Source organism: Nomascus leucogenys, chromosome 6 (genome assembly GCF_006542625.1).
Source record: "Nomascus leucogenys isolate Asia chromosome 6, Asia_NLE_v1, whole genome shotgun sequence".
Lineage (NCBI taxonomy): Eukaryota > Metazoa > Chordata > Mammalia > Primates > Hylobatidae > Nomascus > Nomascus leucogenys.
In genome coordinates this window covers 12,783,164-12,801,267 of record NC_044386.1, presented here as the reverse complement: position 1 = coordinate 12,801,267, position 18,104 = coordinate 12,783,164, and the positions used below count along the sequence as shown (strand labels likewise).

Below are 18,104 nucleotides of genomic sequence, written 5' to 3'. Positions count from 1 at the left end.
GTGGTCCCATCTACTTTGGAGTCCGAGGTGGCAGGATCACTTGATCTGGGAAGGTAGAGGCTGCAGTCACTGCAGTCCAGCCTGGGTGACAGAACAAGACACTTTCTCAAAAACCAAAACAAAGCAAAATACAAAAAAAAGGAAACTCAGGTCAGGGTTCACTTCTGTGCTGGATAAAAGAGAGAAACTGAAGTCTTTTTGTAGCTGCTGTGTTTTATATTGAATTTCCTTTTTGTTTTGAACTGTGGACGGTGTCAATTGAAATTTTCAAAGGGTAAAGTTTAGATAACTTATTCAGCAGTACTGTAAATTTCTGAAGAAAATGTAAAGGAAATGTGAAATCTCTAAGTTATCAGTTTTACATGTAAGTCTGCTAAGACTTTAGATCTAGTGCTTGTTTTTTTTGTTGTTGTTTTTGTTGTTTTTTTTCTTTTTGAAAGACAACTCGTGCAGCTCTAGTCAGTGATCTAAGACAGGTTATAGAAAAACACCTCAAGATTATGATCTGGATCTCGTAGGTGATTTTAGCAAAAATATTTTATAGATTAGATATTGAGGAAATTATTGTTACGAGACCCCCAATTTTGCCTGAGTTGCATTACACAAAGACCTTCCTATACTTATGGTATAATTCAGGCAAAAGATATGGCTTATTATTTTCTAAGGCTCTTGCTCTTCTTAGTGTGGTCAGATTCCCAGGAAAGGTTGTTCCACATTCTAAAGGGTGTATGCTCTGCTGCCAGGATTCTGAGAACTAGTGGGAGGCAGGAAGTAGCAGGTCTCAAAGTTCAGCAGGCAATCATTCTTTCACCTGGTTTCAGTGTGGTACCGATTCCCTCAATGTGCTGGTATCCTCCAGTCTAGACCCTGTTTTGCCTTCTGTAGAAAATCAACTTCTCATTTTTCATTAAGGCAGGCAGAATTTGGGGAGTTATGTGGTATAAATCAGGTTGCATCTCAGCTTTCCTTGAATGCTAGCTTAGGATTCAACTTTCTTGAACCTCTTTTGAATGTTAGTGATAATGCCTTCACTCTCTCTGTCATTGTCCTTAAGAGTTCATGCCTTTAAAAATTTTCTTCATTGTAGTTTTAATGGAATTTGGGGAGGGATCTGAGTTAAATGGATGTTTTCAATCAGCCATCTTTACTTGGAAGTCCTTTTATGTTTAACTTTGATTATATTCATGATTGCGACCATATAGTATTGGTACAATTGCATACTAGTATATACTGGAACAAATGCATGGACTAAAAGAAAATAGCTTATCTCAGTTAAACATTTTTGTTTTCTTAGATTTGACCTAGATTAATTTAAAATGGTTAGTGTTTTTCTATTAAATTTTAATTACTTAATTTCTAAAGAATGTAATAATTTAGAATTCGGGTGAAATACAAAACCACCTAATTTCCGTTTACTGCTATTGACAGGGAGGATGGGCACTTCTGCAGAACTGCCATCTGGGACTTGATTTCATGGATGAGCTGATGGACATAATCATAGAAACTGAGCTTGTACATGATGCGTTCCGCCTCTGGATAACCACCGAGGTTCATAAGCAGTTTCCCATTACACTCCTTCAGATGTCCATTAAATTTGCCAACGATCCTCCACAGGGCCTCCGGGCAGGACTGAAGAGAACATATGGTGGTGAGTCCAGAAATACTTCCAAGTCTACAGGAGTTTTCTTACTGAAATTGTTTTCCTAAAAATATTATCAAAGGATTAGCTAGGATACAGTTATAGCAAATAGTCCTACTGTTTAACCTGATGGGGAGGTGATGGTCCCCTTTTGTGAATATGCCCCGGCAGTGTGAAAGAGTCAGAGCTCATGATTCCCACCTTCTGGTTTCCTGTTTTCCCAGTACTGCCCTATTTAAGCTCATGCTGTTCTCCAGCTAGACATAATTAATATCAAAAATGAACAATTTTGTCATTTATGGTCTTTGTGCTCCATACTTAAAGTAGTACATTAGTCTCTTCCAAGAGGAGAGTCTGAATTAAAGTCATGCCTGCCTGCCTTTCATTAGGGCCATATGTCAGAAGGTAGCTAGTTAAAAATCCAGTGGCAGCAAACTCAGGCCCAAATGCCCCGCTCATGACTGGGGCTGAGGTCGCTCTCTTGGCCATTGCTTCCTCTGTTTCATAGCTTTATGTATGGGGCTTGCGGTCATGAAAAGAACATGGAACTTTCAGTCAGAAATCCTGATTCTGGCCCTCGCTGTTGATAATTACTTTGTTCTCTTGGGTGCAAGTCAGTCAAATAACCTGAGTTTCAATTTTCTCATATATAAAATAGGGACAGTAGAATCTCTCCAGGAGAATTGAAATAAATTGTAACTAAAATCATGTATTTGATAACCATAGTAAATATAATTATTGTATTTCAATCTGGAAAACCTGCAAGGAGACTTTTGGAGAGTTGCTAACAAGGCTCAAATTCCTGCCAATGTGTAAGATAATGTGGGGATAAAAGAGAGGTGGAAGAATAATGGCAGTAAAAAATAAATAAATAAATCTAATTATATATACAATATAGTATATGCATATGTATCAATCATTATTTGGAGCATGTACTCAGGCGCAAAGGGCTTCTATATATACTATATTAATAATATAAATTTAGTTAAAAGTATATGCCCCAAGTATATGCTCAAAACAACAGTAATAATAATACAGCAGTAGTTATAGTAATAGTGGCAGAATTTATTTAACTGTTATTACCCTTCCATCTTGATTTTACCCCCACATGATCTTGTTAGATTGGCAGGAACTTGACCCATGTTAGCAAGGTCCTCCCCTCCCCAAAGTCTCTTTGAAGATTTTTCAGAGAGAAATGGTCTCTGGACACCCAAAAGTTAAATTATTATTTGTCACATGATTATCATAAAAATAATCCAAATAAGTGAATTTTAGTATCAGGGATTTACAAAAATGATTACTTATAAAAGTAGTAGAAAATAAAGACATTTGAGAGATGATACATTTTTCACCCAACTGACCACAACAGGTGTGAGCCAAGACCTGCTGGACGTGAACTCCGGGTCCCAGTGGAAGCCCATGCTGTATGCAGTGGCTTTCCTGCACTCCACTGTCCAGGAGAGGCGCAAGTTCGGTGCCCTGGGGTGGAATATCCCCTACGAATTTAACCAAGCAGACTTTAATGCCACTGTGCAGTTCATCCAAAACCACTTGGATGACATGGATGTCAAAAAGGTACTGCTGTGCATGCTGCCTTGTGCCCCTGGTGGCTGTGGGCTTGGGCCATCAGGCTCACAGGACCTCCGAGCTTTGGGGTAAATTATATAAGAGAATTTGCTGTGCTTGCAAAGTCATCTTGAAGTCATAGCAATTTGGGTCACACTTGCCTCTTGATTTCAGGAAAAATTGGTCAAATTTTGATTATTATTTTATTTCTCAAAAGCAAGTTGACATTCCAAAGAAGACAGCCTCAAGGGGCCTGTTCTTAGGGGGTGTGGGTGGGGAAGCTTGTTCTTCAAAATCCTAGAAAATGAAAATGGGAGTCCAGATCAGTTTGAAGTGTGTGCTTTCTAAAGAACTGCCTCAATACCCTCAAAAAGCAAACACTATTTTCTATTTATATTGAAGTATGAAAACATACGAAGGCATCAAGGAAGTCTATTTCAAATCATAGACATGAGCATTGAGTAACTACTCTTCTTTACCTTTTTACTTTTCTTTCTGCGCTTTCTCTTTACGGTACTGGTGACGAATGACTGGCTGAAAGAATGATGTTGAAACTGAATACATGGGTGTGGCTTGGCAGGGAAATAATAATACAACAGTAGTCAGTTCTACATAATTATTCTATAAATTTTCCCAGGGCGTCTCCTGGACCACCATCCGCTACATGATAGGAGAGATTCAATATGGAGGCAGAGTCACTGACGACTATGATAAGAGATTGTTGAACACATTTGCTAAGGTTTGGTTCAGTGAAAATATGTTTGGACCAGATTTCAGTTTTTACCAAGGATACAATATTCCAAAATGCAGCACAGTGGATAACTATCTTCAGTATATCCAGGTTTGTTAACTTCAGAATTTTATGCATAGAGCAAATATCTGTAGCCATTTGAGTTTTGGATATTAATTACACTGTCTATATTGCTTTTACAATACATTTTAATGGTGATATATACTAATGCTTTTGCTGTGAAGCCTTCATATTTTTATACTCAACAGCTGATTAAAATGTTTATGTTTGTTCTGAGTGTGTGTTTTGTGTGAATCGTGTTTCCATCCGCCGTCTTTTTTAATGCCCAGGGAGGAATTTTCTTTGAGGAAGATGATAGATTAGGGAGATTTAGAACTAGGAGACCTACACAAATCACCTGGAGTTCTCTGTCTGTGAAACTTTGGCTGCCACAGCAGTAGGGCAAAGGGAGCTTCTAGACTCAATTTGTTCTGTTTTCCAATCCATTTGACAAATCCCATGACATCTGTTCCTTAACCCTGGCCTAATGGACAGCCTATGGATATGTCCAGAAAGCTGCTTTGTGTAAGAGTTTCCTCTTAAGACAGGATTTCTCAACCTTGGCACTACTGATATTCAGGGTTGGATCATTCTCTGTTGTAGGGGACTGGCCTGTGCTGTTTAGCAGCATCCCTGGCTGTTTAAAACGCAGGCTGTTTAGCAGCATCCCTGGCCTCCATCCACAGGATGCCAATAACAACCCCATACCCAGTTGTAAGAACCACAAATGTCTCCTGAAATTGCCAAATGTCCTCTGGGGGGCAAAATTGTCCCTGGTTGAGAAGCACTGACATAAGAAGGAACAGGTAGACTTCTACAGGCAGTTTGGAAATAGGTGGGAAAAAATTCTGATTTTTCAAGATGACTGCGTCTCCTTTCTCTATACCTAAAATTAATTATATCATTATTTAGCAGTCTCTTTGGTCTCTATCTAAGGTTTATCTCAGAGTAAACAAACTAAAACCTAACAGCCCCAGAGGGCTAAATTTATCAGTATATTTACATGTTGTTTTGATATATAAATGTAATGAGTTTATCATATATTACCACCCCTGCACTTTTATTAATTCAAATCAGCAAATATATTTGTCTTACTGTACTGCATGTGTCTTTAAATCATCAGCACTGAATAAGAAAAGTGGCCATGAAGGTATAAATTTAGGGGTGCCTGTACATATATTTTTATATACACCCCATCTCACAGTGCATTTGAGGTAGCTCATAAGAAGGCATTATGCAAGAGGGAATAAAATGAGGGAGAAGAAGGGAGGGAAATATGAGTATGACAATAATTAAATTAAGGATAAGATTCATACATAGAAATATGTGTCAAATTGTCAGTAAATTTTCCTTTTTTTCAAACGGTTGGGGGATCTTTTTGCCTGCTTATCCTGCTTCTGCCTGTGTCCCACACCATCTCTGTCTCTGTTTTTCTCTCTGACTCTGATGCTTTCTCAGTTTCTCTCTTTTCCTAGTCTCTTTTTCCCTGGGAGGGTACAACTCCCACCTGCTGCCTTTATTTGGACCATGATTACTAAAGCTGTCATTTCCTGGTATCTTCTAAAGATAATAACCATTAGTTATACAACATTGATTTGGACAACTGGTTTGAAGTCGATTAGACTGTCAGAAAGCAAAACACCAATCCACAGCCCCCTTTCTATCTCATATTGTATAACAAGACAGTCTCTCTTTGATTATATTTTGTTTGAGGTGCAGACTGTAAAGAGCTATGAGCCTACTGTCTGTTTCTCAATGTTAATTGTTTTTTTTTTAAGGAAACTTTTGATTCTTTTGTGGAGAAATCATTGAGGTGTGTAGCTTGACACCAGTAAGACTTAAGTAAATGCATATCCTCATAAAAGCATTTTTGTTTCCTAAGATAGTGTAATTTAGATGGTGCTTATGTTGGCAGTCTGTGCTTATCTGGGGTGTTTGTTGTTCAGAGTTTGCCTGCCTACGACAGCCCAGAGGTGTTTGGACTGCACCCCAATGCTGACATCACCTACCAGAGCAAGCTGGCCAAGGACGTGCTGGACACCATCCTAGGCATCCAACCCAAGGACAGCTCTGGTGGAGGGGATGAGACCCGGGAGGCGGTGGTGGCCCGGCTGGCTGATGATATGCTGGAGAAGCTGCCCCCAGACTATGTCCCCTTTGAAGTAAGTTGATGAAATCCTGATGAAATGTCAGCTGGGGTTGCATATCTTCAGTTGGGAGAGTGAGAAAGAAGAAAGAAAGGCAAAAAATAATTTTCCTGAAATTAAAAAACATTATTTTAAAAACCAGCTTCTTAAAGAACCAGAAAAAGAAGTTTTTGCATCCATGAATGTAATGTAATCTTTTCAATATATAAACCATAAGGAAATCTGTTGAGAATATTAATACTTATGATTGATTTACAAGTGTGTACTGATGGGTTAGGACTGCTTTTCTGAACCTTCCCTGAGGTACTTTACATTGCCATTTGTTCAAAAGAAAGCAAAGTATTATTAAAACACCTCATTATTTAAAAAATACTTTTTATGTAGTTTAATGCACACCTTAAAATTCAGACCTTCTTTATTTCAGAGAGTCTACATTTATATCATTACCTCTGCAGCTTCTTCATCTCACTGGTTTTGAAAATTGATATTTTTTAGTATGTAAGTAGTTTCCAAGCAAATTTATGATGATGAAAGTTAATTTTTTGACATCTTTTTAAATTGAATTAATTTAAAAAAATTTTTTTTCATGAGTTATTGGGGTGCAGGTGGTATTTGGTTACATGAGTAAGTTCTTTAGTGGTGATTTGTGAGATATTGGTGCACACATCACCTAAGCAGTATGCAATGCACCATATTTGAAACCTTTTATTCCTTGCCCCCCTCACACTCTTCCCCCCAAGTCCCCAAAGTCCATTGTATCATTCTTATGCCTTTGCGTCCTCATAGCTTAGCTCCCAAATATCAGTGAGAACATACGATGTTTGGTTTTCCATTCCTGAGTTACTTCACTTAGGATAATAGTTTTCAATCTCATCCATATTGCTGCAAATGCTGTTAATTCATTCCTTTTTATGGCTGAGTAGTATTCCATCATATATATATACGTATATACATATATACGTATATATGTACATATATACGTATATATATATACGTATATATGTACATATATACGTATATATGTATATATATATACACGTATATATGTATATATACGTATATGTATGTATATATATGTATATATATACGTATATATATATATATATATATACCAACATATACATATATATATGTATATATATCCACACACACCACACTTTATACATTCGTTAATTGATGGGTTAGTTCCACAATTTTGCAATTGTGAATTGTGCTGCTGTAAACATTCATGTGCAAGTATCTTTTTTGTAGAGTTACTTCTTTTCTTCTGGGTAGATACCCAGTAGTGGGATTGCTGGATCGAATGGTAGTTCTACTTTTTAAAGGAATCTTCACACTGTTTTCCATAGTGGCTGTACTAGTTTACATTCCCACCAGCAGTGTGGAAGTGTTCCTTGATCACTGCATCCACGCCAACATCTACTGTTTTTTGATTTTTTGATTGTGGTCATTCTTGCAGGAGTAAGGTGGTATCTCATTGTGGTTTTGATTTGCATTTCCCTGATCATTAGTGATGCTGAGCATTTTTTTCATATGTTTGTTGGCCACTTGTATATCTTCTTTTCAGAATTGTCTATTCATATCCTTAGCCCACTTTTGGATGGGATTGTTTGTTTTTTTCTTACTGATTTGAGTTTGTTGTGATTCTGGATATTAGTTGTTTTTCAGATGTATAGATTGTGAAGATTTTTCTCCCACTCTGTGGGTTGTTTGTTCACTTTGCTGACTGTTCCTTTTGCCATGCAAAAGCTCTTTAGTTTAATTTTGTCCCAACTATATATCTTTGTTGTTATTGCATTTGCTTTTGAGTTCTTGGTTATGAAATCCTTGCCTAAGCTGATATCTAGAAGGGTTTTTCCAATGTTATTGTCTAGAATTTTTGTAGTTTCAGGTCTTAGATTTAAGTCCTTAATCCACCTTGAGTTGATTTTTGTGTAAGGTGAGAGATGAGGGTCCAGTTTTATTCTTATACATGTGACTAGCCAATTATCCCATCACCATTTTTTGAAAAGAGTGTCCTTTCCCCACTTTAGGTTTTTGTTTGCTTTGTCGAAGATCAGTTGGCTGTAAGTATTTGGGTTTATTTCTGGGTTCTCTGTTCTATTCAATTGGTCTATGTGCCTATTTTTATACCAGTACCATGTTGTATGATGTCTCCTGATTTGTTCTTTGTGGTTAGTCTTGCTTTGGCTAGGCAGGCTCTTTTTTGGTTCCATATGAATTTTAGAATTGTTTTTTCTCATTCTTTGAAGAATGATGGTGGTATTTTGATTGGGATTGCATTGAATTTGTAGATTGCTTTTGGCAGCGTGGTCATTTTCACAATATTGATTCTACCCATCCATGAGCATGGAATGTATTTCCATTTGTTTGTGTTGTCTGTGATTTCTTTCAGCAGTGTTTTGTAGTTTTCATTGTAGAGGTCTTTTGACTTCTTGGTTACATATATTTCTAAGTATTTTATTTTTTTGCAGCTATTGTAAAAGGGGTTGCATTCTTGATTTGATTCTCCACTTGGTCACTGTTGGTATAGAAGAGCTACTGATTTGTGTACATTAATCTTGTATCTAGAAACTTTTCTGATTTCTTTTATCAGTTCCAAGAGCTTTCTGGAGGAGTCTTTAGGGTTTTCAAGGTAAACTATCATATCATCAGCAAGCAGTGACAGTTTGACTTCCTCTTTACTGATTTGGATGCCCTTTATTTATTTCTCTTGACTGAGCTCTGGCTAGGACTTCCAGTACTATGTTGAAGAGGAGTGGTGAGAGTGGGCATCCTTGTCTTGTTCTGGTTCTCAGAGGGAATGCTTTCAACTTTTCCCCTTTCAATATTATGTTGGTTGTGGGTTTGTCGTAGATGGCTTTTATTACATTGAGGTATGTCCCTTGTATGCTGATTTTGTTGAGACTTTTAATCATAGAGCGATGCTGGATTTTGTCAAATGCTTTTTCTGCATGTATTGGGATGATCATGTGATTTTTGTTTTTAATTCTGTTTATGTGGTGTATCACATTTATTGACTTGCCTATGTTAAATCATCCCTGCATCCCTGGTATGAAAGCCACTTGATCATGCTGGATTATCTTTTTGATATGTTTTTGGATTCAGTTAGCTAGTATTTTGTTAAGGATTTTAGCATCTATGTTCATCAAGGATGTCAGTCTGTAGTTTTCTTTTTTGGGTATGTCCTTTCCTAATTTTGGTATTAGGGTGATGCTGGCTTCATAGAATGAATTAAGGAGGGTTTCTTCTTTCTCTATCTTGTAGAATAGTGTCGAAAGGATTGGTACCAATTCTTCTTTGAATGTCTAGTAGAATTCTGCTGTGAATCCTTCTGGTCTTGGACTTTCTTATGTTGGTAATTTTTAAATTATCATTTCAGTCTCACTGCCTGTTATTGGTCTGTTCAGGGTTATCTAATTCTTCCTGATAAAAGCTAGGAGGGCTGTATTTTTCCAGGAATTTACCCATCTCTTCTAGGTTTTCTGGTTTATGTGTGTAAAGGTGTTCATAATAGCCTTGAATGACCTTTTGTATTTCAGTGGTGTCAGTTATAATATCACCTGTTTTGTTTCTTAGTGAGGTTATTTGGATTTTCTCTCTTCTTGGTGAATCTTGCTAATGGTCTATCAATTTTATTTATCTTTTCAAAGAACCAGCTTTTTGTTTCATTTGCCTTTTGTATTGCTTTGTTTTGTTTCAATTTCATTTAGTTCTGCTCTGATCTTGGTTATTTCCTTTCTTCTGCTGGGTTTGGGTTTGGTTTCTTCTTGTTTCTGTAGTTCCTTGAGGTGTGACATTAGAATGTCAATTTTTGTCATACTACCAGAGTTGGTTTTCTGGTTCCTTCTCATTTGAGTAGGCTATGTCAGAGAGAAGGTCTTAGGCTGAAGGCTGTTGTTCAGATTCTTTTGTCCCACAGGCTGTTCCCTTGATGTAGTAGTCTCCCCCTTTTCCTATGGATGTGGCTTCCTGTGAGCCAAGCTGTGATTGTTGTCTCTCTTCTGGGTCTAGCCACCCAGCAAGTCTACCTGGCTCTGGGCTGGTACTGGGGGTTGTCTGCACAGAGTCTTGTGATGTGAACCCTGTCTGTGGGTCTTGTAGCTGCGGATAGCAGCATTTGTTCTGGCGGAGTTGGCAGTGGGGTGCAATGGACTCTGTGAGGGTTCTTAGCTTTCGTGGTTTAATGCTCTATTTTTGTGCTGGTTGACCTCCTGTCAGGAGGTGGTGCTTTCCGGAAAGCATCAGCTGTGGTAGTATGAAGAGAAACTGGCAACAGGCGGGGCTCTAGAACTCCCAAGATTATATGCCCTTTGTCTTCCGCTACCAGGGTGGGTAGGGAAGGACCACCAGGTGGGGGCAAGGCTAGATGTGTCTGAGCTCAGCCTCTCCTTGGGCTTGTCTTGCTGTGGCTGCTTCAGTTTCTTCAGTGGGGGTGTGTGTTCAGGAGAGGAGGCGCTCCCGTTCCCACTTCTGCAGTTGGGGCACTCACGGTATTTGGGGTGTCTCCTGGGTCCTGCAGGAGCAGCCCGCCTCCTTCACAGAGTCTGTGGGTACTCTCGGGATTGCTGCTTTGTTCTTGGAGTCGATCCGGAGCTCATGTTCACAATGCAGGCCTCCGAACACTGCTCTCTGTCTGAGTCGGAGCTGCAATCTAGTCTTGTCTCCGTCCTCCAATTGTTTTCTTTTTTGACATCTTAATTAGTATTGTGGAAAGAGTTACCCTGATAGTAATTTTTAAAATCTTCAATTATCCTTTGAGTTACAAACAATTCAATTACATACGCTCTCACAAAAATTTTTGAAAAATTTACAAAATAAAAAATTAAAAATTAAAAATCTTTGATTAAACCAAGACTAAGAGGTAGCTGATTTTCCATACAGTTTTAAGAGATGACCCGGACAATCATTTGGTGCTTCTAACACAGAGCCACCCTATTTCTTTGTATTTTTCCCTTTTGTACCTCATTTTCAAGAGGAATCCTGTAGCATTTTGTGTCTTTTATACCCCACTGTTTTCTACTAAGCAGGCAATTTTGGCTGCTAATACTACAGACGGAACTTAAGGACCTTTAGTCAAGGGGATAATGTCCCTGGAATAACCTGTGATAACTTGCTTGGAGAAAAATCAATACTGTTATCAGCCTTCATAAGCACTCTTCATTACAGGATCAGGAAAGGCGTCATTCATGTCTAACAGGGGTTGAAATAGTTAGGAAGTGATAAAAATGTCTAAAAATAGAATGATAACTACATAAATAAACATGGTAAGTAGCGGGAGTTAGAAGAGTCTCCATCCTTTTGTTGAATTTGTCAGTGCTACCTTAGGTTATAGCAACTCAGCCTAGCACAATATCTGATACATAGAAGACTCTCAATAAATACTTGTAGGATGATAATGAATGGATGGGGTGATGGATGGATGCTTTGATGGAAAAAAACAGAAAGCTCTTAAAAGAGAATTCTAGTTTTTTGAGATAGCCAGCAGAATGGTTGTGTGTGTGTACATGTTTGCTTGTGTGTGTCCACATGTGGGTCTGAAAGAGCTCAGATTGGCAGAAAGGGAGTTTCCCAATAAGTGCATTTGCTATTTGGAAGACTGCATGGTTGTGGTCATGCATTTAACATTCTTCTGTGAATTCACGGCTGCCTGTTCCTTCCCACATGGCATGAAACTTCGGGCTGGTCATCTAACAGATACTTTTTCTGTTTTCTTTTTTTTTTTTTTTTGCCATGCAATAAAATAGAAGCTTATGGAATAGTGACAATTTGGGCCTGTTCAGAGGCCCCAGGGTACCAGGTCTATAAAATCCTTAGTAGCTAATTGTTAACATGTGCTTTGAATGTTTCCATGGCAGGTAAAAGAGAGGCTGCAGAAGATGGGGCCATTCCAGCCTATGAACATTTTCCTCAGGCAGGAAATAGACAGAATGCAAAGGGTACTCAGCCTTGTCCGCAGCACCCTCACTGAGCTGAAACTTGCTATTGATGGCACCATCATCATGAGCGAAAATCTGCGAGATGCACTGGATTGCATGTTTGATGCTAGAATCCCTGCTTGGTGGAAAAAAGTATGTATAAGCCTGCTGTTATTCTGCCTGTTCACCTATTATTGTGAAGAGTTGTAATTGGCAAGTGGAAAGCGTGAAAGGATAATTTACTCAACATGATTCTTTTGCATAGGGATTAAGCCCCTTATAGCCCTGTATTTTTGGACCATAGGTAGGGAAGGAAGTTTTTTTTTAGCGAATCCCATGAATCAGGTTCTCTGCTAGGACATTTACATGCGTTATTTTGCTTAAATTTTTTATTTTACTGCTCTTATTTTACAGATGAGAAACTTAAGGTTGGGAAAGGTTAAGTCTTTTCTCAGATTACACATCTAAGTAGTCCAAGAATCAGAATTTAAACCCAAGCTCCTGGACTCCAGAGCCCATGATGTTGGTTTTATAGAAGGAAACATGCCTCACCCTAACATCAAAAGTCACACCAAAAGAAAAAGAAAAAGTTTCTGCTATATGCTGTCGAAATGGGAGGAGTTCCCTTATCCCCCTCGCAGGGCATGTGACAGGGGTGTGGCTGGGTTTTCCATGCCCTGCTGCTCAAATTCCTTGGGGGAGCATGCAGAGGGGCAGGTTGTGGGGACTGTTTTGGGGGCTCCAACCCCATGGCAGTGTCTAGGGTTGAGTGTTTACAGCTCCCGAATGGGCATGTGTTACAGTGTACTCTTTCGGTTTTGCCATCTGCAGATGGCTCACGTTAATCAGCTCAGTTAGACCCTCTTCTTTATCGCAAGGACAGAGGGCTTTCTGTTTCCTGGGTTCTTGCTCTAGTGTACTGGAAAAATTGCCTCACATGTGGGCTTAGAGGTTGGGCGCAAGGTTTTATTGAGTGATGGAAGTTGCTCTTAGCAAGGTGGATGGGGAGCCAGAAGGGGGATGGAGTGGGAAGGTGGTCTTCCCCTGGAGTTGGGCCGCCCAGTGACCGGACTCTTCTCTGACCATGCCTGAGCAAATTCCACATTGTCCCACTGTCAGCGGTGTCTGTTGGTCCTGCCGGTATCTGCTGGTGTCTGTCAGTGTGCCCTTCTGCGCTTCTACTCCTCTCGACATCCAGCCACTTGTGTGTGTGCCCGCTGTGGTCTCTTGGGTTTATACGGGCACAGGATGGGGGGCATGGTGGGCCAGAGTGGTCTTGGAAAATGCAACATTTGGGCACGAAAACAAGAGTGCCTGTTCTCACTTAGGTCTGTGGCCACAAGCCTGAGGGTGGAGCCTTTGCCAGGGACCCTGCCCTTCTCTACCCAGCACTTCCCTGCCCCCCTCTGGTATCACTATATCTGTAAATACAGTATGTAGTATATATATATCAAAATAAGAGGATAAGAATTTAACAGCATGCTCACTGGTTACTTGTTAGTAATTGTGCTAAAGACAGATACAGTTTTAAGGAATAATTTTTCACTTGAAAAAGTAAAATGAGTTCCTGAGTGTCTTTGTAAGTAGGAAAATAAGTGTATTTTAGTAGAGGACATTTGAAGGGATGGAGCCTAAATGGTATTCTTCCCTTTGTTCTGTATTTCTGTGTGTGTGTGTGTGTGTGTGTGTGTGTGTGTGTGTGTGTGTGTGTGTCTGATGTGTATGCACATCCATGTTATGGGGAGATGTAAGTGAAGTTGCTAAGATTAATTATGGTGAAAAAATACATAGGAAAAGGGTGGGAGGTGTAGCTGTCATCTATAACCTATTTCTTGGGAAAATCTGGATCTGCCCCATGGCTTCCTTTCCATCTGACTCGTGCCATTGTCTGGGGGACTCCACACCCACAGCATGAACCCAAGCAGGGCTGACCTGACAGGTCACTCCCAATGTCCCTGCTCCCTAGATTTTCACTTCTGCTCCACTTCCTCATTCACTTGTCCTGCTACACCTAAAGGTTGGAAGGAGGGGGAAACCAAGACAGAAATGCAGGCATGGAAAGGCAACAGGATTCACCCTTTGAGATCTCAAGTTATGCATGTGAATGAAACCAGCCTTCCCAGGTGTGCATCGCCTCCAGCTGGCTTCAGCTGCCAGGAGTAGGCCTGGGAAGGTAGATACTTGAGGAGCTTCCGTGTTGGACACCCACCCGGAGAGTGCAGTGGCAGGTGTGGTAGGATTTTTTGACTGCCATAACAAAGTACCAGCTACTGGGTGGCTTAAGCAACAGAAGTTTGTTTTCTTGCAATTCTGGAGGTGGCAAGTCCAAAATAGAACTGTTGGCCAGCGGTGCTCCCTTCAGAGCATCTAGGAGAGCATCCTTCTTTGCTTCATTCTACCTTCTGGTGGCCCCAGGAGCTCCTTGGCTTGTGGCAGTCCTAGTCCGGTCTCTCCCTTTGTCTTGTGAAGATATGAAGATATGACTTTCTTTGCCCTGTGTACATTCACATCATCTTCCCTCTATGCACATCTGTCTCTGTGTCCAAATTTCCCCTTTTTATAAGGACAGCAACATATTGGATTAGGGTCACCCTTATTCCCTCATTTTCACTTGATTTCCTCTATAAAGACCCTGTTCCCACATAAGATCATGTTGTTAGGTGCTGGGGGTTAGGACTTCAATGTGTGGTTTTGAGGGGACACAATTCAACCCGTAGTGGGAGAGGTAGCTAGGTCATGGGAGCCATTCTCAATGGGGAGATTATAATGATGGAAGGTGAAGACGAGAGGAGAGGAGATGGGACAAAAACTGTTAAAGACTTATTTTAAAATTTATTTTACTTGACAAAAATTATATATATTTATGGTGTGCTACATGTTGTTCTGAAAGATGTGTATGCTGTAGAATGGCTAAGCTGGGCTGATTAACATAGGCATTACCTCACATACTTAATTAACATTTTCTTGTGGTTCAGACCTAAAAGCCACTCTCAGCAATTTTCAAGAATACAGTCCATTGCAGCTGGGCGCGGTGGCTCATGCCTGTAATCCCAGCACTTTGGGAGGCCAAGGCGGGCAGATCATGAGGTCAGGAGATTGAGACCATCCTGGCTAACATGGTGAAACCCTGTCTCTACTAAAAAAATACAAAAAATTAGCTGGGTGTGGCGGCATGCGCCTGTAGTCCCAGCTACTCGGAAGGCTGAGGCAGGGGAATGGCATGAACCTGGGAGGCAGAGCTTGCAGTGAGCCAAGGTCGCGCCATTGCACTCCAGCCTGGGTGACAGAGCGAGACTCCCTTTCAAAAAAAAAAAAAAAAAAAACGGTCTATTGCTATAAACTATAATCACCTTGTTGTACAATAGATCTTTTGAACGTACTTCTATCTAACTGAAATTTTATGCCCTTTGATCAAGAACTTCCTATTCCCTCCCTCCTCACCCCACCCTCTAGTCTCTGGTAACCACCATTCTACTCTCTATTTCTATGAGTTCAACTCTTTCAGGCTCCACATATAAGTGAGATGATGCAGTATTTGCCTTTCTGTGCCTGGCTTATTTCACCTAGCATAATGGAGATGGGACAAAATTTATGGATGAGGTGAAAACCATGGAACCAAAGAACCGGATACCATGCTTAGGTCAAAGGGCTGTCCTTGAACAAGTGAACTGGAAGTGGAAGTTGTGGTTGAAGAATGGAATGTGGAATGGGGGTGGTGCATGTTGGATTTCTTAAGGCGACTAAATAGCTAGCTCTTTTCTCCGCCTGAATTCCAAAGCAATTAAGTGGCAGAAAAGGAGTAGTGCAGCTTAGAGAACATTTACTGATAAAGCTGATATTGAACAATGTGACTTCTATCTGCTGGAAGGTGAGTTTTGGGGTTTTAAAAACAGTATTTGGAATTAGACAGACTTACCCACCAGCAGCACTACACTAGACAGAGACTTCCCTGTGAAGCGAGAGTGTGCAGGAGCACAAGAGAGTGTGGGAGCAGAAGAGAGTGTGTGGTCCCTTTCCCCCTGCTACCCCCAGTAATAAAAGCAGAAGGGGCTGGCTGGCTGGGCTTCCTAACTGTATCTCTATCTTTCCACCGCTGCTATGGCTTCTCCAACCTCCTGCTGCCCTAGTGCTAAGCCACTGATCATACTTCAGGAGCTGCTGTTATAGCTGCACCCTACTTCCTTATGCCCCTCACCAGCTGGGTGCATCCTTCGCTCCACACAGTTACTCTGGGACTGTCATTATGGAGGCCTTGTCATCTGGGAGCTGTACCACCTGGAGCATGTGGCCTCTGAAGTCATCATAGCAGAGGGAAGGGAGATGGACATGGCACCCCAGGTCTAGACTTTCTGGATTAGGAAGTGACCCATGCCACTTTCATTCACAGTCTGTGGATCAGAACTAGAGTCTTGGACCCAACCTAACTGCATGTGAGGCTGAGAAGTATAGGGGGCACATGGGACATCTGATGAGCAGAACCTGTCTCTGAAACAGCCAGAAACCAGATGAATTTCTTTACCTCCTGGGAGTGGGGAGAATGAGAGCATCAAGGATCTTGGAATGTTATACGAAAGGAGCTCTCTCCCCATAGAAGGAAATATAGGAGTGGAAAAAAATGCACCTCCCAACAGGCTAGTGTTTGAGGATGACAAAGTTTAACATGAGATCATGGGAGCAGAGGAATAAAATGGAATGGACATCAGGGTCATTAGAGAGCAGAGGGTCATGAGATAAGATAGTAAGATGTTAAATGCATCATTCAAATGGATGCTGAAGTCACCTAGAAAGATTAATGAAAGTAAATAAAGGCAGTATATGGGTTTTGAGTGTGCACTTACTTGGCCAGAATACCCAGGTTCAAATCCTGTCTCTTATGGGCTAACTTGGGGTACGCTAGTTGCCTTGTTGTGCCTCAGTTTCCTTATCTGTAAAAGGGAAATAATAGCATTATATAATTCCTAGCATTATTGTGAGGATTAAATGAGTTGACGTGTGTGAAGTGCTTAGAATAGCGCCTGGCTTGTGGCCAGTGCTATGTGAGTGCTTGTGATTATTAATAGCAAAACTGCACCACCACCACCATTGCCACCACAGCCACCATCACCACTACGACCATCACCACCACTGTCACCACCACAGCCACCATCACCACTATGACCATCACCACCACTGTCACCACCACAGCCACCATCACCACTACGACCATCACCACCACTGTCACCACCACAGCCACCATTACTGCCTTCCCACCATCACCACTACGACCATCACCACCACTGTCACCACCAATTACTGCCTCCACCATCACCACCATCATCACCACCACCACTACCATCATCACCACCACCACCACCACCAACACTATCATAGTCATCATCCTCATGATTATTTGGGGGATTGAGTAGAAGAGTAAATCAGGAGCCAAATTCCTTCGTGAATAAGAGGAAGTGACGAGTAGGTGATAGAAACAAGAAGGGGTAAGGATAGTATGTCCAGATGGCACGAGACTGAAAGGAAGAGAATGATATAGCGTGATGATCTGACAATAACAGTCAGAAACGACAAGGTCACCTCCTCTTCTCCTGGCCCTGAGGGTTGTTGAGTATGAGGAAAGCAGTAGCCTACATTTGGAGAAGGCTGTGAGGGAAGCAGTCTGTCCTGGGTAGAGGGTGTGGGGTGCGGGGCAGACTTCAGTTAAGAGAAGGGATGGAGAGAATGTTCCAGAATGAGGTGGAGGATCTAGAAGACTTTTCTGATGATGGCACTGAAGATGCTGAAGGTAGAGTGGAAAGGCTTGGGAGGGGGGCTTGCCCCTTCTTATTGCCAAGGACAGAGGGGGATTGTGTCAGGTTGGGGGCTGCACAGAGAGGGCAGCGTATAAACGTGAGGTTGGTGGGTGGGAGGATAGAGGGTTGGCCTCTGTAGGTTACTTGGCTAAATGGGAAGGTGGTAGGACTTGTTTAGTGCTGAGCCTCGGGTATGTCATCCAGGTCTTCAGCAGATTACGAGGCAGTGAGTTCTGCAGGCAGCATATAGTGAGTAGG

General features: G+C 41.0%; 1 protein-coding gene across 1 annotated transcript in view; it reads left to right on the top strand.

The window, feature by feature from the left end:
- Positions 1–18,104, top strand: part of DNAH5 (dynein axonemal heavy chain 5) — a 234,597-nt gene that overhangs the window by 204,077 nt on the left and 12,416 nt on the right. The window contains exons 72-76 of the mRNA XM_030815104.1: positions 1,429–1,648; positions 3,009–3,214; positions 3,843–4,046; positions 5,942–6,157; positions 12,001–12,213. Coding sequence (XP_030670964.1) covers positions 1,429–1,648; positions 3,009–3,214; positions 3,843–4,046; positions 5,942–6,157; positions 12,001–12,213 — 1,059 coding nt within the window. The remainder of the gene's footprint in view (positions 1–1,428; positions 1,649–3,008; positions 3,215–3,842; positions 4,047–5,941; positions 6,158–12,000; positions 12,214–18,104) is intronic.